The sequence below is a fragment of the Pteropus alecto genome, unplaced genomic scaffold (assembly GCF_000325575.1).
Source record: "Pteropus alecto unplaced genomic scaffold, ASM32557v1 scaffold3, whole genome shotgun sequence".
Taxonomy (NCBI): Eukaryota; Metazoa; Chordata; class Mammalia; order Chiroptera; family Pteropodidae; genus Pteropus; species Pteropus alecto.
Genome location: NW_006442484.1, coordinates 42,747,807 through 42,771,304, shown reverse-complemented (window position 1 = coordinate 42,771,304; position 23,498 = coordinate 42,747,807). Strand labels below are relative to the sequence as shown.

Below are 23,498 nucleotides of genomic sequence, written 5' to 3'. Positions count from 1 at the left end.
CTAATAATTTTATGATGGTCATGGATTGTTTGGGTCAGGAGTTCGGAAATGAATGTCTGAGGCAACATGATCTCTGAGGTCTTTAGTCAAGAAGACCTGAAGGCTGGGGATGACTCAATGGCTGAGGGCTGGAATCATGTAAAGGCTCATTCATTTGCATGTCTGGTGCCTGCAATGAATAGCTCAAAAACTAGGTCTCCTGACTGGACCACCTTCAAGTAGCCTCTCCAAGTGGCTTGGCTTCTTCACAATATGGCAGCTCCAAGGTATTTGGGTTTCTTACATGGTACCTCATGGCTGTTCCAGTGAAGAAGGCAGAAGCTGCATCCCCTTTTATGACAGCTTAGAAAGTCACACAGCATCACCTCCTCCATTCTCTTTCAGTTGAAGCTGTCATTAGTCTAGATTCAAGGAGAGAGGATACAGATCCAACCTCTTGATGGGAGGAGTATCAACTTTGCTATTCTAAGGGAGATGCTATTTTTATTCAATCACATCTTACTTTGAGAAATTAATAAAAAAGCCAGGCATATTTTCCTTCAGGAAGGTGCTCATATAGACAAAATGTTGCATATATTTGGGGAGTTCATTCCCCCTTTCCCACTGCATTCGGAAAACAGCCTTAGGATGTCACCATTCATTGATACATCCCACCAAGAGGGATTCCGTGCTCCTTCCCCTGAATCTGGGCTGCCTTGTGATTGCTTTAACCAGTGGAGAACTGCGAAAAGGAAAGTGACATTTCTAATGCAAGGCACTTTCATAAGTTCTCTCACTTAATTTTCTTTTGACTTAGATAATTTTATACCCTCTACTTTTTTCCTAACAGATGAAGAAAGTGAAATTCAGAAAGATTAAATTGTTTTCAATAGACTTAATTTTTAGAGCAGTTTTAGGTTCATAGCAAAATTGAGTGGAAAAGTAAGTTACTTTAATTCATGTGATAAGATGTAGAAGGAGGATCCAAAATCAGATCTTTACCCAGTTGCCTTTTCATTTTATATACAATCACCCTTGGGATAATAAGAAGCATATTTATTCTTAGCACAAGATCTGACATCTCATTTCTCTAATATGAATAATACTTTGAGACTCAACTTACAACAAACTCTGGAGTATGTTCAATCCTTTTTTACCCTACAATCTACTCTAAGTTGTAAGAAGAATTCTCTAAATTCATTTTTTCAAATGCTACTTCCATCAATAGCTTTTGCTCTTCTATCTTGAATCTTATAATCCTGTTTTAGAATTATATTTCAATACTGCATGAACCTTTCATATACTTTCAGAAAATTAAAGAAGTAGATACAAAATTAAAAATAAATCTATTTGATTCTAAACAATCTATTGGTCACTTTTGGAGGATAAATCCGTTACAGTAGTACCCCTTATCTGTGGGGGACATGTTCCAAGATCCCCAATGGATACCTGAAACTGTGAATAGTACCAAACCCTACATATACTATGTTTTTCCCTCCATACATACCGATGATAAAGTTTAATTTATAAATTAGGCACAGTAAGAGGTTAACACAACTAAAAATAAAACAGAAAAATTATAACAATTTTTATTATATATTATAATAAAAATTACATGAATGTGGTTTCTCTCCCCACCTCACCCCCTTTCTCTGATAACAGATCTAATACATTTAGTAGCCTCACTGCTAAGTGACTACTGGGTGGGTAGTGTAGAATGTGTATATTCTGGACAAAGGGATGACTCACATCCTGGCGGGACAGAGTAGGATGATGGGAGATTTCATAATGCTATTCAGAACTTCATGTAATTTAAAGCTTATGAATTATTTATTTCAGGAATTTTCCATTTAATATTTTGGACCATAACTGACCAAGGGTAACTGAAACCACAGATAAGGGAGAACAACTGTACTTTAAAAATTGGTAAATAAAGAGAACAAATCAAGCATTTAATTTTCCTTTCCAAGATGAGGTCTTGGAATCAAATATTTGATGAGAAAATTTCTCTCTGTAGACATTTTCTAACTAATGAATGAAGAAGGTATAATCAAATTAAAATATTATCATTTTGCTAACTACTAATGAATTAAAGGAGCTAGGTGATAATCACCAATAACCACTAACATCACAAAAAGCAACACCTTTTGAAGTATTCTTGACAAAAAAAGTCTAACCTAAATCAAACCAGGCCTTAGATCTGTCAGTTTACAGAGGAACATTTTTTAAATGACCCCATTGGACATATAATCAGCAGGATCCAGAATATGGAATGTTCCACAGGGCAGATTAACTAACCAATTGCTTCAATAAATAAATTTCAGGCCGGGGGTGGGGGTTGGGCAAGAAAGAAGGAAAAATAAATGTATAGTTTTAAAAAAAATGGCATCATCTTCTATCCATGTTGGCATAACTGGCACTAGAATTCCCTCTTGCTGTAAACAACTAGACAACTAGACAAAACATGAAGGAGCTATTTTTTGGCATTGGGTATTGAACAATGCAGGATGGTGAACCTTGAGAGTGAACAAATACACAAGATGAGCCCAGTTGGCCCCAGCGTTCTGCCTGAGGAAACCATCCCAATTGTGGCATTGTAGGTGGAGCCCAAGCCATGCACATTACCTCAGTGCTTAGTTAGGGAGGCAGAGAGCAGACATCTGGCTGTCGAAGCAGCTGGAATTTGTGTGGCAGGATACTGGAAAAGAGGCACAAGGACACCAGACAATAGCTGCAGGCTGAGAGCTGAGTAGAGAGATTCCAGTGGTTGCAACACTGAAAGAAGTCACAGTCCCAGCACAACCAGAGTAGACAGACTTCACTGGGCCCCACAGACATTCAACTGAGACCTTAGAAAGACCACACCTGAGGAGTAAGAACCATGCACTGGCAGAGCAAGGGTGGGCAAATAAAGACCTGTGAGCCAAATCTGGTTCACTGTCTATTTTTGTGAATAAAATTTTATTGGAACATAGCTATGCTCATTGATTTATGTATTGTCTGTGCTGCTTTTGCACTATATTGGCAAGGTCGAGTAGTTGCAGTAGAGATCGTGCGGCCCACAAAAGCCTAAGATATTTACTATTTGTCCCTTTACAGAAAAAAATTGCTGATCTCTGCACTTGAGTAAGGGTTACACTCTAGGACTAATGTTAAAATAAAGAATAAAACCAAGCTGGGCAGAATCAAAAAGATTTGCCAGTAATTTAACTGTCTGCCAGAACAAAACTCTTTAAAACATATTTTAAAGGAAAAAATATATTACCCACAAGGTATTATCCATTATGTAACATATACAATTACATATTAGATAACAAATGAAGAAGCATAAAAATGTGATCCACAATCAAGGAAAAAAAGAGCAGTCAAGAAAACAGAAACAGACCCTGAGATCACCCAGATGACAGAATTAATAGATAAGGACTTTACAACAGCTATTATAAATAAGTATATTCAAGTACTTAAAGGAAAACATGGACATAACGAGTGAACTGGGAAATCTCAACAGAGAAATGGAAACTATAAGAAAAGAACCAAATGGAAATTCTAGAGCTGATAAGTACAATATATGAATAAAATAAAAAAGGCACCCTGTCATATTACTCAGCCATGAAAAACATGAAATCTTGCCATCTGCAACAACACAGATTGACTTAGAGGGTATTGTGCTGAGGAGAGCAAGTCAGACAAAGGAAGACAAATGCCATATGATTTTCACTTACATGTGGAATCTAAAGATAAAAATAAACAAACAAAACAGAAACAAACTCAGATACATTTCGATGGTTGCCAGATGGGAGGAGGGTTGGGGGGTGAAAAGGGGAAGGGATTAAAAAGTACAAATTGGTAGTTACAAAATAGTCATGGGGATGTAAAGTATAGCATAAAGAATATAGTCAATAATATTGTAATAACTATGTATGGTATCAGATGGGTACTAGATTTATCGGAGTGATCACTTCGTAAGCTATATAAATGTCTAATCACCATGTCATATACCTGTATGACATGTACAGGTATGCTAACTGTAACTGAAAAATAAAACAATTATTTTAAAAAGACTCCCTTTCTTTTGGATATAAATAACAAATCTAGAGTTGAAATTATGATAGCTGGGATATGCTTCAAAATAATCCAGCTTGGGGGAGGGAAAGTTGCTAGGGACAAAGATGAAACAAAAGTGGCCATAAATTGGTGATTGTTGTAACTAGGTGATGAGTATGTGGGAGTTTAATGTACTGTTTTCTCTACTTTTGTGTATGTTGGAAATTCTCTATACTCAAAAGCTTAAAAGGAAATCCAATCTCCACTAGAAAAAGTTGTTTTAAGTCAAAAAATAAAATGTTCAAAGTTTTGCACACATATTATTCTCCTCCCATCTTTGCCAGATATGTAACATCGACTAAGATATGTAACATCTAACCTACATTTTCAAAGATTTCCAATAGTTGGGGAAAGGGACCATTTCATAAAAACTGAATATTTAAGTAAATACCATTTTCTCTCTCTTCTCCCCCTTCCTCTCTCTCTCTCTCTCTCTCTCTCTCTCTCTCTCTCTCTCTCTCTCTCCACCTCCGACCGACGCCCCCTTTCCCTCTATCTCCGTTGGCTACGTTACACACTTAGACATACACATGGAGATATCAGCACTTGATTATGAAAAATAGAACTATTATTAAACTTGCTTTTTCCAAATAATATATGTTGTAGATATCATTCTATGTCAACAAATATAGGTGAATATCATTATTTTTAAATGACTGCAGAGTATTCATGATTGAGGGTCTACATGTCCTGTACTATGCACTGAAATTTCATAATTTCAATGACAGACAGGAGCTGTGTTATAGAGCACTGTTTCAAATAGAGGAAAAACGTTAGGAGCAAACATGGCTTTAGGGAAACATCTGACTTCTGGGACTTTAGGGCCAAGATTTGATTAAGTATGTCTTAATTTATATAGTAACAAGCCATATTATAATACAGTTGAAAGATATCTATTAACAAATATCAATCATATAGCAAAAATTCATTTTCATTCTCTGGCTAGCAATACAAAACGGTTTAAGTCACAGGAGGCTCCTTATTAATATTAGCATTTTCCAAATCACACATGGACTGTATCCCCAAATTTAATTGTAAGTTGGTGTGGCAAAACTGAGGATACACTTCCTACATAAGCTATACAAGATAGTAAGGATCTCAGGTCAGTTGAGAAAAGTTTAAAGCACTTAATTCGTGATGTACAATAGCCCCTCCCCTACCTAGAGGTTAAATTTTTGAAAAACCACTATGGTAACCACCATAGATTCTCAGTGGAAGAATCAATGGCCTTAGAGTCATAAATAAACAGAAGCATTTACAAATATTTTTTACATTTGTTAAAATAAAAAATAAAATATTAGTGGCATTATATGCATCTTAAATTATAGTAATGAGTCTATATAAGTAATTTCCATTTACGGTTTTCATGGAAATCTTGAAGATTATCCTTTCTTATATTACAAATTATATAGACATTTTGCTTTGTTACAGAGTATATGCATAGTAAAGGACATTTTCCCCCTGGGCCTTGCCCCAGTCAAACATTTAATGCCTTTTGTATTTCTTTCTTTAAAAAAAATTTTTTTTAAGGAAAAAAAATAAAGTTACCGCTTTGGATAACAAAAAGGCTATCTGCTCAGTGTATGAAATTCAAACACATCAAGTACATAGAAAATAAAAATCAATCCAATCTCACCATCTAGTACACCAGCTATGAACATCTGGGTAAACATCATTTAGAGTTCTCTGTGCATACATACACATAAGAAAACAAAGATATGTAATTTTACATATGTGAGATACACTGTTTTATACCCTGCCTTTTCAGTATATGTTAATGACTATTTAAGTCTACAGTACATCTACGTCATCTTTATTAATAGCTGCATAGCACTCCATTGCATGGATGAACCATAATTTATTTAGCCATTCTCTTACCAGTGGACATTTCAGATTCTGTCCAATATTTCCAATTTTTATTATTATTATAACATTTCATTTTATTCATATATCTTTGCATGCTCATCTTGTTGTTCTCTTATACTAAATTCCTAAAAGCATAATTGTTAGGTAAAAGGTATATATATACCTTACATCTTGATACACATTGCCACATGGCCCTCTGAAAGGCCAAACTACTTCACACACACACCAACTGTGCCTTTCTTAGACTTTCTGCTGGACTTGCCAGCAGTCTGCTCCACCTCCTCGCACAGCTTCAGCTCCCTCCACGTGAATTGTGGAAGGACAACAGGATAACGCTTAGGTCTAAGTGTTTACTTCCACCAGCTTCCTTCCTCTCTCTCATGGCTATACAGCTTTAAGTTCAAGCACTTCTTTTTAGATTTCTTACTTTCCTCCACTCTAACCTCTTTTTTTCTAATAATCTCCAGTAAATCTGACACACAATTCAAAATTACATTTCTATGGAGAGACCATGCCGCTCAGTGCAGAGGAATGAGCATTTAAAAAAAAAAAATCAAATTCATGTTCACATGCCCATTTTGCCCCTTACAATCTGTGTGAACTTAGTTATATTATTTAACCTTTTTGCCTCACTTTTCTCACCCGCGATCATGGAATAACGTCTAACTCATTTGGGTTTTTAAAGGTAGCTAGCATAGGTAAGGTCCTTAACACACCATCAAGTACTTAGAAGGCACTTAATAAATGGTGGCTATTGACTATGAAAATAATATTTACCTCGCAGGGCTGTTGACATCTAAGTAGTCAAACTATGTTAGTTCCCCTTTCCCCATCCTTGAAACAACTTCCTAGTTCTTTCCAACAAGGATTCAGAAACTAGTTCAAATCCAACAAATATTTTCTTAAGTCAGTTGCAAAAGCATTTGTACATTTACTAAAATCTCACCATGCACACAAAGATAACACTTACTGAGAGCTACCCAGACATAACTTCTCTTCTTCTTAACCTTAAATCACTGGAAGAAAACAGTCACATTTTGCAAGTTCCTCAAAAGACGTGTTGTATCGTTACAACAGACACAAGTTGCCTTCTCTACGGCAACGGGGTGTGCAGGCGCATTTCAGAGTTACCACGGTTTTATCGCTTCGCGGTCAGAATAAATAAGTTTGCAACGCTAATTATACAATTGAGGTAGGGGAAGAAAATTTCAGAGAACGTCCCAAACATCTCAAGGAGTGCCTGAGAATAGATGCCACGCAGTGTCGTGGTCTAGGCAAGTAATCAGTAAACAAATGTGTTGTTTGTTCCTGCGGCGTGTCAATGTGTCATTGAGTGTGCCTGAGCGTGTCCGGAGTATCTGAAAGTACATTCGTGTGCGCCGAGATGTCTGAGCGCGAATGTGTATCCTTTTGAACCCTAATGCACAGCTAGTAGGCAACGGTAAGAACCCCACGGTGCTGTCATCCACGTGCTTACCTCCACGGACGAGCAGGTGGACGCCGCTGGGCGCCGCCATGTTGGCGCAGGTCACGTGGCCGCAAATCCTCGCTCGCCGCCCCGCCCCTCCCTCCGGAGCTGTCCAGTCGCAGCCTTGCCGAAGACCGGAGGCGCCGAAGACCGGAGGCACCGAGACCGCCCGAGGGGAGCGCGCGTGCGCGCAGGGGGCTGACTGCGGGAGCTCCGGCGGCGGAACGGCTCTGTCCTCGGTGCCGGCGAGGGAACCCGCGGCCCGCTGAGCCGGCTACGGCCGCGAGAGGCGGGCTCCAGCCACGGTTCGCGAGTTCGCGCTGAGCCCCCGCGCCCAGGTGGGATGGAAGAAGCCGGTCAGGTAAGCGTGGCATCCAGTATTTGTAGCATCAACATTTTGGTGCATGGAAACGTGAAGTTGGGAGGAAAAAATAAAGCACAATCTAGCGTTCAACATAGCACTTTGCATCGTTTGCCATTTTTTTTTTTTTTTTTTTGGTAAATTATTTCTCTGGATTCAGTTGAAAGGTAAAATTTGGTTCAAAGTCACCACCTGCCCCTTGGTTGTTCCAGAATCTACGTTACTCAGCAGAGACTCCAGGCAAGACAGGATTTATATGCAGCTGCAAAATCTATACTGGGTACCCCAGTGGGTATGTTCAGGGGACTTATTCCCCAAGGACGCCTCCTGCTCAGCGGTATTAACTGGAGTCGTAATCCTAAATTTGACTTTTAAGAATGTGATGATAACGTCTGCCAATCGTGCTGCCAAAAGATGTAGCCTGCAGAATGCCAATTCTGAGTCAAGTAAGGGAGCTGATGTATCCCTAGTGATGGCGGTGCCCATTTGTACCAAATTCACTTTTCCTCTTATCTGCGTTCTGGGGCAGATTTCATCTTATCATGGACCAGGTATTATTCATCTTGGTAGCCTTGTGCCCAGCAAAGAACCTGATAATTCAAGGAAAGTCTGGTGAAGGAATCGAACGCTCCATGGAACCAGTCAAACCAAGAATGTAACAGATTCCCGGACTTTAAATGCAGTGAAGATTGATAAGGATTCTTGGTAAATGTGTGTGATATTTCCTAATTAATTTTTAAGAATTCAGTTTAATTACACACTCAGTGAAAAATTCAGACAGTTCAGAAATGAGTAAATGAAAAAGTGCAAGTCCTCTTCCTCATTCTGTCTGCGCCCCACAGTCCCACTCTCCAGTTAACCACTGTGTGCATCATCCTTTTACAGGCAAATGTGTGTAAATATTCTAAATGGAATCACTGTTACAGTTTGTTTTTTCCACTCATCATAAGCATCAAATCTCAGAACACTTAGCTCAGGCTCATTCTTTATAATGACTATGTAGTCCTGATGTTTTTACTTTTAAAGAGAGTGAATTTTGGAAGTTCATTAGGGAACATACACTATACTTCTCGGAGACCCAGTTTTGGATGCTTTTGGGTCACCTTGAAAGATAAAGAGAAATAATGTTTTCCACTGATGTAAACAAGACAGACGAGACTGAGAATGAAAAGTATTCCTACATGTTATTTCAAGCTCCACCTTTTTAAAACTCAGATCAGTTCCAAGGAGAAGGTCTTTGAATGAGGTAAATCTGTCCTCTGTATAACTGAAACCAACAATCTGAATGGAGCAAGGGAGCCTGAGAGTTAGCAGGGCACAGAGTCTCAGGAAGTGTGCAGGGAGGGGCGGGGGACAGGGGGACAAAAACACTTAGAAATCCCTAGCAAAAGGTCAGAAGGCATCAATCCCAATTTTGAACACATCTAAAATTGAATACATGTTCACATGATTCAGGTCAGCCAACCTGTGGAAAACAAGTACACAGTTTATTCACCTGCAACTAGAAAGATAAGGAAAAGGAAACACTATGAGGACTCAGGTAGCACCACCTTGGTGGAATCCCCAAGAAGTTCAGCATAGAATGTGGATATCTAAGATAAGCAAGAAGTGAAGCAGATAGGAACTTGCACAGGTGATAGCTTATCCACCGATCCTTGATTTGGCTGTTTTCATACTATGTCCTTCTGACATTAGAAGGATTAAAAGCTGCCAGCATGTGTCCTCTAAAATCAATTTATGATATATGTATATTGACCAATAGGATAAAGAGCTAGACCACTGACATCTGAGATCCCTTGCAATTCTAATATTCTGTGATCCTCGGCACACAGGGCATTATGCTTTCATTTAGATGAGTAACCAGTGCTGATTCACTTCTCTACTCCATTTCTGCCCATCTTCCTACTTGTGAAATGAAGTTTAATTATATTGTGGCACCTCACTGATTTGAACTTCTGCCATTATTCAGAATTTGTACTTGGGATTCTTGAATAAAAACTTGAATAATTTTTCAAAACTAGGTTTCAGAAAATAAAGTATAACTTCTTAATATCTTCAGTTTCTGTGTCCAAATATTCATTCTTCAGTGGTAAAATATTTTTATTAATTGTGATTAATTATTGTTTTATAGGTCTTTTACCTTCATTTTTAAAAGATCATGTCTTATTAGTATCTTTTAAAATCTTTTTATCTTTTATAAAAGAAATAAATCAGAAATAAATTCTGATATTCATATTTTTGAAGTCAGTTTTTCCTTTCTCCTTCGACTTAATGATATTTTATTATAGACTTATACTATATAACTTTTTCAAGTTATATATAGTTTATGATATTTAAATTATCTCAGTTTCTGTAAGGTACATATTGCATTTGTAATTCACATTCACATTTTTAAAATGCTCTAGGCGATTATGTGACTTGAAATCCTTTAAAAATAAATTTCGTTTTGTAATACATCATTCTGTTTCTTGTTTCACAAATTTAGATTTTAAAATACTCATTAGGATTACCTATAATGCAAGATACTTAAAAACATAGGCTATAGAATAAAGACTAAGATGCTTACATATTTGTAGAAGAAAATTGTTGTATATGAACGCATTGTAAAGCTAACTGAAATAATGTGGTATTTTCTACTGGACGCAGAGCAAGTTCTATGGCCTGTTAAGTAAGCTGGTGCTCTGGGACCTGCACAGCTTTTGTGGGGCTATCGTCTTGCCTTCATTCAGTCTTCCTGACCTTGCTTATCAGTTTTGCCCTCTGAATCAGAAAAAGTGGTCTTTTGATTTGATTTCAGGATCGTTTCTTAGCATTTTACTCTATGGTTTGAAAAGAATATTTTCAGTCCTGCCCACTAATTTGTCTAACCTTAGTATGAGGAAGTACTTTTATTTATTTACGTTTTTTAAGTTAAATGAACATTCTTTCCAGGAACTGGGAGTCCTGCATAAACATAGTCTGTACGTACTATAGGAACCTGTCTCAATAGCTGATTGGACCAGACCCCTGTAAATGAGTAAAGTGTCCAGCTTCAAATGATTACGTGTTCAGGCAGAAAGTTTCTAGGGCACTCTTTTAGCCAACTTGCTGGCAGAATGTCATTTTCTACACTAATCATTTGGTATGTTACTGGGTAATATGTTACTGGATAATTTAAGGGTACCCTTAGCGAAAATGTGTAAATGCCCCATATTTTTTGAGGGAAAGTGATGCCATACACAAGGCAGTTATAAGAAATCAAGAGGATTTCTCCTTGTTGCTTGTTCCCCATTTTCTTGATCTATAGCAGTGCCAAGAGAGAGCTGGGGGACAAGGGAGAGAGGCTTTAGTTGTAGGTGACCCTCCTGCCCCTCACATTTTTGATTTATCTAATGACATTTTCTCAGTCATATAATTTCTATGCAAATGAAACTTTAAGCCCCACCCCCTTCTAACAAGATTGCCCTACCTGATCCTATGTTGAAATTCTGAAGATTTCAGGGACCTACAGCCATCTATAGGGCTAATCCAATGGGCTCAGCAAATACCATGCTACACCCTCCTGAGCAGTCTGTCAGGGTAAGCAGAGTAGAATAGGACCAGACAGAGCAGACTTAGCTGTAGGGTAAGACCAAAGTATTGTCCTACGGGAGTTATTGCTCTCAAGTCCAGTCTGGCCAGTATTCTTTTCAAGCTGGTTCAACCCCTTGGTTTGAAAGATACTATGGGAGATTGTAATCAGAAATCATGCAGCATAACAGCCTACCCATTCATTGCAGGAGAAGTTGCTCACCTGGAATGGTTGGCAAGGGCCAAGGGAGGGAAGGTCTGGGAAGGCTATAGGGAAGAGGATGTGGATGGTCCCAAACCTCACTCACTGATGCATCTGAGTTTTCTGATAAAACTGCTCTGAGGTTAGTTGGATTAAAGCAGAATCATGCATTTGCCCCATGAAATTTAAATAAAAATATGTATCATTAGCAACTGCCATCTATTCACATTTAGCAATCCCTGGGAAAGTAGCACTTGCTTATATCCTTCTGGAGAATGAAGAAGTCCATTCAGAGTAAGGAAGAAAGGTAAAAAGTTTCCAAGAGAATTTAGTGATCAATCAGCCAATCATATATACTTAAGTGCCTATGCTAGCTAGGCTCAAAGGAGATAAGATATGATTTTTGCTCTTAAGAAACTAATTGAAAATCTGAGACTAACATGCTCACAAGATTGTCCACAAAGGAAGACCAAATACCGCCCCATAGGAGTAGTGCCAGGAGCGAGGGGTCACAGATTCTGGCTATCCCTGGCTGCCAAGAAGTGAGAAAAATGCTAAACTCTAATTATATAAGTTCCCAGGAGATTGCACCTGTTAATCTCCTTCATTCCTTGCAAAGATGAAGGTGAAAGGGAAATATGCTTCCTGTAGCACCTCTAATCCACATTTGTAAAAGAAAAAGGAAAATGCTCTCAATTTCCTTGTTGAAATTTTTAAAAAGTGTTTTGGTTTTTCTTTTCTGTTTATACATATATGTAATATGTACTCTTTAAAAACATTTTTAAAATACTGAAATGTATAATAGAGAAAGTAGAAGTCCCCCCAGAAAACCTCTCTCCAGGTAATCACTGTTAGCGAGTTGAGGTACATTCATCCAGTTTGTTTTTTCCTACAATATACCATTTGCTAGACTTTCTAAGGGGAGCTATCTGTTTTTACCGTGAGCAGATACATATCTGTATACAATAAAAGACAACAGACTAGGCAAACCATATGCAAAAGGACAGGAATGAATAATATTACCTATGTCTTTATAGCAAGCAGTCTACTGTGCAATCTCTTTTCCTTTTGTCTTCACTTTGCACTTGTTTCTCTTCTTTCGTTGTTTTCAACCCTTTTGTAATATTATTTTACTGTTTTTTTTCTTTCCCTCCTGAAGTGATGGTACATTCCTAGTTACCTTCTCATATTTTTCCATCTAGCTTATTCTTTTGCTGGATTTCTGGTTCTGTGTTTGCTGTTTCTTAGTGCATTTGAGTAAAAATACATAGTTCTTTAGGATTGCGTGAGTTTGACCATTAATGTCAAAAGGTTGAAAATATTTGTGATTTTGATGTAGCCTATCTTTAAGCATGAAACAATACTCTTTGGTCAGTTAACAGTTATGCAAAATACACTGCAGTAAGACTCTCAAAGTAATTATGAAATAACAAGGGATTTAATAATAGAAAAAGAAAACTAGCAGTATGTCCCTTTCTTCCCTCCCACTCTCCACCTCCACTCCCTAGACTGGCTGACAAACTAAGCAGTAGTACATTTCTTAACTTCTGCTCGCCTCTCACTCAACAAATTCTGTATTCAAGATTGACACTGTTGAAACAAACAAGAGGGCAGATGCTGCCTCCACCTCTCTTCCCATTGAGCTGAGCTGCTCTGTGCTCACCCCATCCACTTTAGCCCAGAGAATAACCTGTCTGGAGACCATTCTCCTCATCTGAAGCACATACAAACATCACTGCAGTTTCTTTTGCTCGATAAAGGATAAAGGAAGAAAAGCGGCAGCTGCTCTAGGAACAGACAGCAAACAAGCCTCACTGGGGTGGCCCTACAGCCTTCACAAAGGGGACTCTGAGAGCCAGGCAAACAAACTGTACAGCCCAAGACTTCCACACAGATTCACCTGCCAAAATTATTAATCAGAAATCTAAAGAACTGTCCAGGTGAACTGAGAGTCTAACCAAAGCACATTTTCCAACTGGCTTTTATTAAGTTGGAAGAGAGAGTATACAGTTGAAGAACTGGAAAGGGCTTCAAAGATCACCTAATCCAATTCTAACTCTACCCCTTCCGATTTTAAGATAAAGGTAGGTCCAGAAAGGTTGTAAGACAGAAGATTCATCCCTTTTCCAGCCTGTGTACATTATAACACTGTAGGTTTCAAAAAATATTTTTTTATGACATTTATATGGCATTCCTTGTAGCATCTTATACAACATAGCTTTTCAGATATTCATGAAATAGCATTACACTTTTATTGCATTGTATTTCTCCACAGGGTTAATGGAAAGCCCCCAAATTATGACATAAAAATTCTAAACTTTGGTTTTTCACTTAGTGTCTGTTGATTCATAGAACCAAGATAACAAAAGTAGAGACAATTTGTTTTCGATAGCCAAAAATTGCATGGGTGGTTAACCATGATTCTTTGAGAATCAGTCTCCAAAGAAAAGGACTGAGCATCGCTTTTATTCATTCATTCATTCATTCATTCATTCATTCTTTCTTTCTTTCTTTCTTTATTTATTTATAAGAAAGCTCTTCACTTTTTTTGTTTGTTTTTTTGTGAGTTCTGCTTTGTGGAAGTCAGGCTGAGCGCAGTCTGCTTCAGGTAAACTAATTTAAAAATTTTCCTTGGTTTACAGTTGTATTTCATTTGACAATTATATGGAGCTTCAGTTGCTGTACAATATAATATTATTTAAACAAAATTTCATTTAAAAGTAAGTTTTTAAAAACATGCAGTTACAACAAGGTTTATAATGAAAAGCAAGTCTCCTATCCCACCTTTTCCTAGTCTGTCTGACTCCATACTCAACCACTTTGAACTATTTCTGTTCCTAGTTACTGCTCAAAGCCATGCCAACTGTAGTTTATTATATTTGGACTCTGACTTTCTTGTACTCTTTTTCTTTCTGGAGTTAATAATTTTCTATTGTAATTTGGACCAATTCCAAGACATGCAATTCATTTGCTATCTCATTTCTTTTTGTTGGAATCAGATCAGTTTTATTATTTCTTAGATTCCACATCATACATGCACTTTGATTTTGCCTTCATGCTGCTAAAATAGATTTACAAGTAACTTTATCAGAAAGGTGTGAAGTAAGACTTCCGGTTTCTTACATCTTCAAAACCACCTTTATTTTATTCTTACACTTGACTGATAGTTTGGATATAGGATTCTAGATTCAAAATAATTTTCCATCAGAATTTTAAAGATATTGTTCCATTGTCTTTTAGCATGCAGTATGGCTGATAAAAAGTCTAATCGTATTTAAATTCCTTTCCTCTCCCAGGTTACCATGTTTTTCCCTTCTGAAAGCATTTAGAATCTTTATTTTATGCTCATTGTTTTGAAATTTAATAATTTAGCCCATGTGTGGATCTTTTTGGGTAAGTGGTATAATGGTTAAGAACCCATGTGAATTATACTGCCTAGGCTAAAATCCTAGCTCTGCTGCTTATTGTTTGACCTTGGGTGAAATAATCTCACTTGAGGCTAATATCAGAAGGTTTTCATGAGAACCAAGATGACTGATGTTAAGTACTCAATAAATGTTAGTGAAGATGATTTAATCTTGCTCAACCTTCAGTTAGCCCTTCTAATTTGAAGATTCATTTCTTCAACTCTGAGGACTTATCCTCTCATTCTTTGATAACGTCCTTCTATTTACTTTTTCTCTCTGAAATGAAAATAAGCTGGTTTTCAGATTTCCCACATTGATTTATCTTTTCTATCATATTTTCTTTTTGATGTTCTGGGAAATTTCTTCAACTTTATACCCCAAGTTTCTGCCGCTTGAATTAGAACACTCATTTTAAATTTCTAAGAGCTCTTTCTTATTCACTGATTATTCCTTTTTCATAGTATTGTTTTTGTTTCATATATATATGCAATATCTTCTTTCTCAATTTTTATTTTGAAAACTTAAAAACATGCAGAAAGGTTGAGAGTCTTACACTGAACACCTACATATACTTTCCACCTAGATTCAATAATTAAAATTTTTTTTCACGTTTGCTTTGTTTATACACAGAGATATGTCTATGTTTATGTATGTATATATATCTCACCCACATATACTTTTTTTCTGGACCTTTTGAATATCATTTGCAGATGTCATGATTCTGATCCTAAATACTTCAGCATGTGACTCCTAGGAATAAAGACATTCTTCTACACAATCACAATACTATTATCACGACTATGAAAATTAACAAAATTCCATCTAATTTAGTCATTCAAATTTCTGTATTGTCTCAAATATGTCCAAAACCTACCAAAATGTAACATGTCCATGCACTTTCATTCAGCAGTTCCATTACTATCTTGCGTACGTACTCCCACATGTGCAAAATGAATACACACAAGAATATTCACTGCACCACTGCTTGTAAGAGTAGAAGATAGGAAACAGCTTAAATACCTATTAATATAGGATTGAGCTAAACACAGTGAAATCAAACTATGGAATATCAAACAGCTGTTCAGAATGAAGGTGTTTAGAATTGAAGTATTCTAATATGTATTAATAAAGGTATGAGTTAAATTTAACTGGAAGATTCTGAGTAATGCATATGGTATATCATCATTTGTATTAAAAAATTATGTTTACAGACTGATAATTAACTGAAGGGGGAAAAAAAACTGGTAAAATTGCCTCTGGAGAAGTGAACTGGGTGACTGGATGGAAGGGAAGGCAGCTTACTTCTCATCAAATACTCTTTACTCATTTTGAATTTTATATTATGTCCACTTTACGTAATAAAAAATAGTGTTGACAATGGAAAGGTATTCAAACTCCTGTACCAGTGGTTCTCAACCAAGGTGATTTTGCCTCCCAGAGGACATGTGCAATGTCTGGAGACGTGTTTGGTTGTTACAACTAAAGGTGGGGGTAGTGCTACTGGCATCTAGCCAGGGGTGCTGTTAACCAGCCCACAGTACACGGGGCAGCCCCATACAACAAAGAATGATCTGGCCCAAAATGTCAGTATTGCTGAGGTTGAGAAACCCTGCTGTGGAGCAGTTCTTTTGGATAAGGTTTGAGAAGAGCTAAGCAAGACTCAAGGAATAAACAAAAAGAAAGTCATGTGCATAGGCCTAAGCATTCAACTCATTGTGCCTTTAAGATAATTCATAATTCTAGCTGTGAGGGAGGTTGGTTGAAGCCCAACATACTACTGTTTGCATAGACTTTATTCCAGATTGGTAAAGCATCAAGCTTCTGTAACCTTAGTTCATGTTAATAATTTTAGTATAATCACTGTAAGAATGAAGTCAGACTAAAGTCTGATTTCTCGGGCTTTAATCTATAGGTATACAGTTGATTTCTGAAAAACATGGGATTAAACTACACAGGTCCACTGATATGTGGATTTAAAAAGATCTGCACTTAAGTGGACCCTCACAGTTCCAAGGACAATTGTATTTTATCTGTGCTTGGAATCTGCATATGCAGAAGGCAGACTTAAAGTTATACAGATTTTTGACTGTACAGGTGGTCGGTACCGCTAACACCTGTGTTAAGGGTCAGTTGTATTTGCACATGTATACACAGCACATGCACAAGAATATGCACAGCAGTTTGTAATGAAAAATACTGGAAACAACCTAAATAGAGGACTGGGAGCATAACTTATGGTATATCCATATAATGGAATACTGTGCAACCATTAAACAAGATAGCTCCAGTAATCTCCAAGATATTAAGTTTAAAAAGCAAGTTAGGAAACAACATATGTGGGAGGTTACCATATGTATATAAAATATATAAAAGATATACATATATGCTCATTTATGCATATCTCTGAAAGATATGTAAGATAGAAACTAGTTGTTTCTGGAGGATTGGGGTGAGGAGCTTTTCACTGTATGCCCTTTAACATTTTTGTACTATGTGTATACTACTTATTATAAATGTAAAGACAATTCTGGCCAAATGAGTAAATTAAATGCACTGTATAATTCTAGTACAGCACATAATACAAAGAGAATCAAATGTATATATTAAAGATTTAAAGGAATATGGAAATGCAGAAAGGTTGTATTTATTTAAAAGTAGAAAATGTTGACAGGAAATGAGGAACTTCAAGCTATACTTCAAGTGAGGCACCAATAACTTCAGTCATTACAATCCAACATACTTTCTCTAATACCTGCTCCTCTAAGATTATAAAAACAAGAAGGCAGATAGGGTATTTCTCTGGTGATTAGGGCAAATGTTGTGCAAGCAAGGTATTTTCCAGATGGTAATTAAAAATAAGCCCCTCTTATGAAGAGCCCCTCTTATGAAGAGTGGCTGACATGCTTGAGACTTGGCTGGCCTACTTGATGGAAGATGAGATGAAGATGAAGATGAAGAAGTCAGAAGCCTAGGGTATAGTCTTGGCTTTACCACTAATTCATGGGTGTAGCTTTAAGCAAGTGAACCTCTGGATCTGTTGTCCACTTCTAAAATGAGAATGTAGATTCCCAAAAGACAAATTTAAAAAAATCAAATAGATAATTCTTATCAGAGAAAATTTTCACAAAAACATGGAAAAATAGCCTTCCCATTAAGCCAAAGGGATATAAATTTGAGATTTTATATTAAAACAACATAATCAATATCCCATGACTTTGAAATTGTTAAAGCCAGCATACACATTCATATTTGTTAGTAATTCTGGAAAATATGGCATGTTTATGTAACTACGCCATAGTCCTACCCTTTGACTCAATAACTCTATTTCCCAGGAATTTATCTTAAGGAAATGATTTACAAGATACAAAAACATATATATGCAAAGACAATTCATTTGAATGTTGTTTATAATAAAAAAAAAACCCCTAGGTAAATGGTTTAATATGGATGAATCAACATGAAATATTGGACATCTCTGGGAACTGTTGTGAACACTAGAAATGTTTGTTACAAAACTATGTACAATGCATATACAAATATAGAACTGCAAAATAATTTCATTTAGAAGGAAGAATTATGAGTACCTTATTTAATCAATATTTAACTGTTAAACTTTTAAATTTGAATAAAAAGAACTTTAGAATGAATTTAAGGAATGAAATCATTTGATTCTAAGGTCTATGGTTCTAATTATTCTCTGACGTGGTGTTGGAGGCTTTGCTATCAGCTTTTCTCTATTGCAGAAGTTCCCAACCCCCAGCCATGGACCGGTACTAGTCCGTGGCTTGTGAGGAACCAGGCCACATGACAGATGAGAGGCAGGCAAGTGAGCAAAGCTTCATCTTTATTTGTAGCCACTCCCCAGCACTAGCATCACTTTCTTAGCTCCACCTCAGATGATCAGGCATCAGATTCATAGGAGCACCAGTCCCTGGTGCCAAAAAGGTTGGGGACCGCTGCCCTAGAGGGTGGCTGTGTTAGGTTTCATCTAGTCCTGTACAGCTATCCTGGTTATTTCATTACCCTAGGCAAGGTGCAGAACTATCGGACTTTTACCCTTCTAACTCCAAATGAAAGTACAGCTTTTCAAGTCCCAAAGATTAATGCTGAACCAGATCTTTATATCCATGAACTGAACATAGAACATTGCTTTAAAAAAAAAAAAAAAAAAGGTAAAGAAATTAGTATCATTGGCTTTAATGGTTTCTACAAAAGTATGCTGAAAGATAATTTGTTCAGATTGCACTGATTTTTTTCTTTACCCCAGAGCTCATCTTTAGACATCAACTGCAAATTTTCAATAAAAAGTTTAAAAAGGAGCTAATTTAGATGGAAAACAAACGGTTTTCATATAGTTTCAGAAAGGATTTTAACTGAACTAGTTCTATCTGTAACAAATTATATATATACACACTTAGAAATCAGTAAGTTTTATTTATATATAAGCTTCTGAGAATTTTACAACATCTTCATTCTGAGATGGCTTAGTGCCACTGTATGCTGCTGGCCACAGCTATTTTGTGTCCAGAGGGTACCAGTTTGTTATCCCATGTTTGACAGGTTTTACTAATGGAAAGCTGACCTAAGGACAAGATAGTGCCCCTCCAATTGGGATTTTGCCTTAAGCATTGAACAAATTAGATTTTAAAAGTAAAGTTCGACTTACATCTAATTTCTGGTGTCATATAATACCTTCCTTATTGGCACATATTATAAACACCAAACTTTTGCTTTTAATGATTCCATATCACACAACTTATTTATACTCTACTACAATAAAAATAAAGTAACACTATATTGAGCAATTTATCATAACTTTGATTTTTTCTTGTTAGACTTCAACATTCTGGTAACCTTATAGCAAATTACAACAGATATATACCTCATTTTACACAAGATGTATTTTAATAGTGGTGTATTAAGTTGGATTTTTATAAATTGATTTATTATCTTACATCATTATTGTTTATAACATGTTTATGGTAAAACTAACTTCTAAATTATCTTCAATTAATATCTGATGCCAAACATTTAGGTTTTAGGCTGTATCTAGTTTCCTTTCTCTCATCCACCCTATCCCTAACAAACAGTTAATAGTTTGTCTAAAATAAAACAAATCTATACTAGGAACATTTCCTAGTTAGAAAAATCACATAGGAAAAACAAGATTACTAGGAAGATCTTAATAGAAATGTTTTAAAGGTGCCAGATGTAATATCTTAGAAGCAAAGTATGGGAGGAATAATAAAAACTTAAAACCCAAACTTTTTAAACAAGACTGAAAAAGTTTACCATAAATATTTAAGAATCATGTCATCACACATTAGCATATCATAACTAAGCATTTATTATACTGTTTAAGAAGGGAAGAAATTGCAGTGGTATTTCAGAAGCTATATCTTTTTTTTAATGTCATATATGCTCATAGACTCTAACAGTATTTTAAAATATACAATCTCTCCAAAAGAAAATATTCAACTAAAGATAGATAACTTTTAATGTAAGTAAAATGTTACAAGATTTTAAAATTAATCATCGGATTTTTCACAACACAATGTACAGAAATTTGCAAATTTCCTGTACAGAGCAGTACAATCTTTACTCTTGAGCGAGGCGTTCAATAACACGTCGGTAATCTTCCACAAGTTCCTGAAAGCTTTCTTCCAGCTGTTCATGTTGCATGCTTATTTCTATTTGGTTCATCTGGTTTGTCAGTTCTTCTGGCCTGAGACATTTTCTCATTTTAGCAAGATCTCTCTGCTTTTTCTAAGAAATGAACACAATTATTGGTTAAACTAAGAAAGCTGATATGTTTCTTTATATTCTTAGAATTTTAAGTTTCCAGTGTTAAAAATAAGAATAGTAGGAATATGCCCAAATTTGTCCCATACAGTCTTCTTAAGGAAGTCCAACCATAATGTTAACCGTGAATTACAATCCCTCTAAAAGGAGTTAACCAGAAGACCTGGAATTTGTGTCAATTGATGGTAAATATAAATATATGTAACTGAAAGCCCCCTCTCCAAAGCATAATAACTGACCAATATAGACAAATATTTCTTTAATAAATAAAATACATTAACTGAAGACAGCTATGATTAAGCGCTACTATTCTTCATTTTACTATTCAATCATTAATTATATTAATTTTAATTCCAAGCCAGCAACTTTCTGCCACTGTTTCATTTCTGAATTCCCTTACTCAGTATTTATTGGCCACATATCAATTTTAACATAAACTGTTGGAAGACTTTCAGGAAGATAAACCAAACACTGTCACACTTTAAGCATTTATTGAGTCTCTACTACCTAGATATATATTATTACAACCTCCCCATTTTACTGAGAAGGAAACCACCATGCTGGGAAGTTTGTAACAGGGAGCTGGTAACAACTTTTAAGCAGGACACTGTGTCAGAACAATACGGTGTCAGTAATGCTGAGGATGGGACTAGGGGACCAAGTTTGTGGCTACTGAAAGAATTCAAGTGAGAGGAGATGAAAGCCTAGACCAAGTCAGTAGCAGCAGAGATGGAGGGGACAGAGCAGATTTAGGGAAGAAAACATTGGGTGATGTGGGGCAGGAAAAATTAAGAATGACTCCAAGATTCCTGGATGGATGGATGGCAACAATGCAAGACATGAAACACTGCAATAGAGGAAACTTTCTTATATTTTGGATAAACTGTTCTAGATTATATCAATCCTCTTTTTTAAGAACATATAATAAAGACTTCAATTTACACAGAGATCAGAAATTGCATATATATTAACTCATGCAATCCTAGTAACTCTATAAGATAGGTTACTGTAATTTTCTTCAATTGATACATGAAGGAAAACAGGGATACAGGAGTTAACTGTCATATAGGTAGTAAACTGAGAAGCCAAGATTCAAACCCTAATGATCTGGTTGGAAGTCTGTATTCTTAGTCCCTATATCTAACTGCATTTCAAAAGACAAAAACAAACAAAAAAGCAATATATTAAATCCATCCTAAAAACTAATAAATGTCTCTTAAAAGAGAACGTAATAATTTTGGAATATTAGGCAAATGTGTCATGATTACTACTTAAAAAGCTCGAAATTAAGCAATATTTATAATCGTACACTTAAAACTAGGTAACAATAAAAAATTCTGGAGACAAGCCTTTACTGAAAATGAGCTGACACTACCAAAAAATTACGTTGATCCTGGGTCTAAATTGGTGAAATAAATGAGGTTGCTACTACTATAATGAGAAAGAAAAAAAAATTAACTTCATTAATATACAATGCAGCACTTCTCAAACTTGAATGTGCAAACAGATCACAGGTTTTGGGGGACCATGTTAAAATGCAGATTCTGATTCAATAGGTCTGGAGTGGGGCAAGATTCTGCATTTCTAACAAGTTCCCAGGTTATGTTAATGTTGTTGATTTACTGACCACACTTTAAATATGAGTTCTGGAGACTGATGAGAATTCAAATTTATTGCTCCTAAGGCTAGGAAAGACAGTGTATTCCTTACTTTTCAATCATGTGGATGATAAATGCTTTGTTTCTGCTGTACTAGTTATTTTTTTCTGCCAAGAGGCATGACTGTATCATATAGGAACATCTAACTCCTTTTTAAGGAACAGTTCAGGAACTGGAAAGTAATGCATCAAAAAATTATGGTATGTGACAGAAATATAAACTGTTCTTCTAAAGTGCTAACCATCCGTAACATTTATTAATCTACGTTACTTAAAGATGCCTTCAATCCTAATAAATTCTTATACATGAGAACTATCATATTAAATTCTTAAACATTTCTAGACTAACACGTTTTGTTCCAAATAACCTATAGAATGAATTATGTGCCAGTAACATACTTCTTCAAAATATTATGCTGTTTTTAAATCTCTAAGAGCTTACTTCCCCAAGTTATCTCTCCCTTTCCTTACCACCTTCAATTTCTTCACTGTCATTTTTTTTCAGATGGATATTAGAATTAATCTCTATTGTAATTTTTATTGGCATAGCAGTAAATCTGTGAATAAAATTTAAGAGCTCTAAGTACCTAGGAATAAAAAATACATGTAATTTGTATGGAAAAAAATATAAAACTCTGTATAGTTCCTCATAAATATGTAAGGTATGGTTCAATTTTAAAAGTAATTTGAGGTTATTTATTAACCTTTAATATTTCTTAAACTTTGTATATTCCACTTTGAATATGTATATTACAAAGTAATCTTTTAAATAATGTGTAAAACAAAGCAAAAACTAATTTAGGGAACACTTCTATCCAGCAAAGTGACATACATTAGTTGTACAAATTAAACACAGAAAGGCAGAACTCTTTAAGATTGGAATAGACATTCTATAGGCTTCAATAATTTTCTCCCTCTAAAAACAAAAACTTAATTCCTCCATAGATTAGGGCTGTTGATAATTTTTAATTCAGCAAATTAATTAAATATGGTATTAATGTCAATTTATTTAACATTTGTCTTGAATATGAATTCATCTCCAGAAAATAATCTTTCTCCTTGCCTAGTTTTCAAGGGCTCCAAGAGAGTTTACAAATATAATC

The 23,498-nt window shown here is 35.9% G+C and overlaps 2 protein-coding genes and 1 long non-coding RNA gene across 13 annotated transcripts in view; 1 reads left to right on the top strand and 2 right to left on the bottom strand.

Moving 5' to 3' along the window:
* Positions 1–7,539, bottom strand: part of METAP1D (methionyl aminopeptidase type 1D, mitochondrial) — a 70,410-nt gene extending 62,871 nt beyond the window's left edge. Inside the window, exon 1 of one of the 4 annotated variants that reach the window (XM_006921193.3) lies at positions 7,427–7,539. In XM_006921193.3, coding sequence (XP_006921255.1) covers positions 7,427–7,466 — 40 coding nt within the window. In that variant the 5' untranslated portion in view covers positions 7,467–7,539. Of the gene's footprint in view, positions 1–6,919; positions 7,059–7,426 lie in introns of those variants that run through there. The other 3 variants (XM_015596789.2, XM_025039495.1, XM_025039496.1) reach the window with 3 other exon arrangements.
* A 91-nt stretch (positions 7,540–7,630) lies between these two features.
* On the top strand, positions 7,631–9,836 carry LOC112470328. The gene is made up of 2 exons (XR_003042946.1): positions 7,631–7,778; positions 7,991–9,836. It is a non-coding gene; the product is annotated as an uncharacterized LOC112470328 (long non-coding RNA).
* A 9,983-nt stretch (positions 9,837–19,819) lies between these two features.
* HAT1 (histone acetyltransferase 1) overlaps positions 19,820–23,498 on the bottom strand; it is a 43,363-nt gene continuing 39,684 nt past the window's right edge. For all 8 annotated transcript variants that reach the window (XM_006921189.2, XM_025039421.1, XM_025039420.1 and 5 more), the window contains one exon: positions 19,820–20,702. In XM_006921189.2, the coding sequence (XP_006921251.1) occupies positions 20,535–20,702 (168 nt within the window). In that variant the 3' untranslated portion in view covers positions 19,820–20,534. The remainder of the gene's footprint in view (positions 20,703–23,498) is intronic.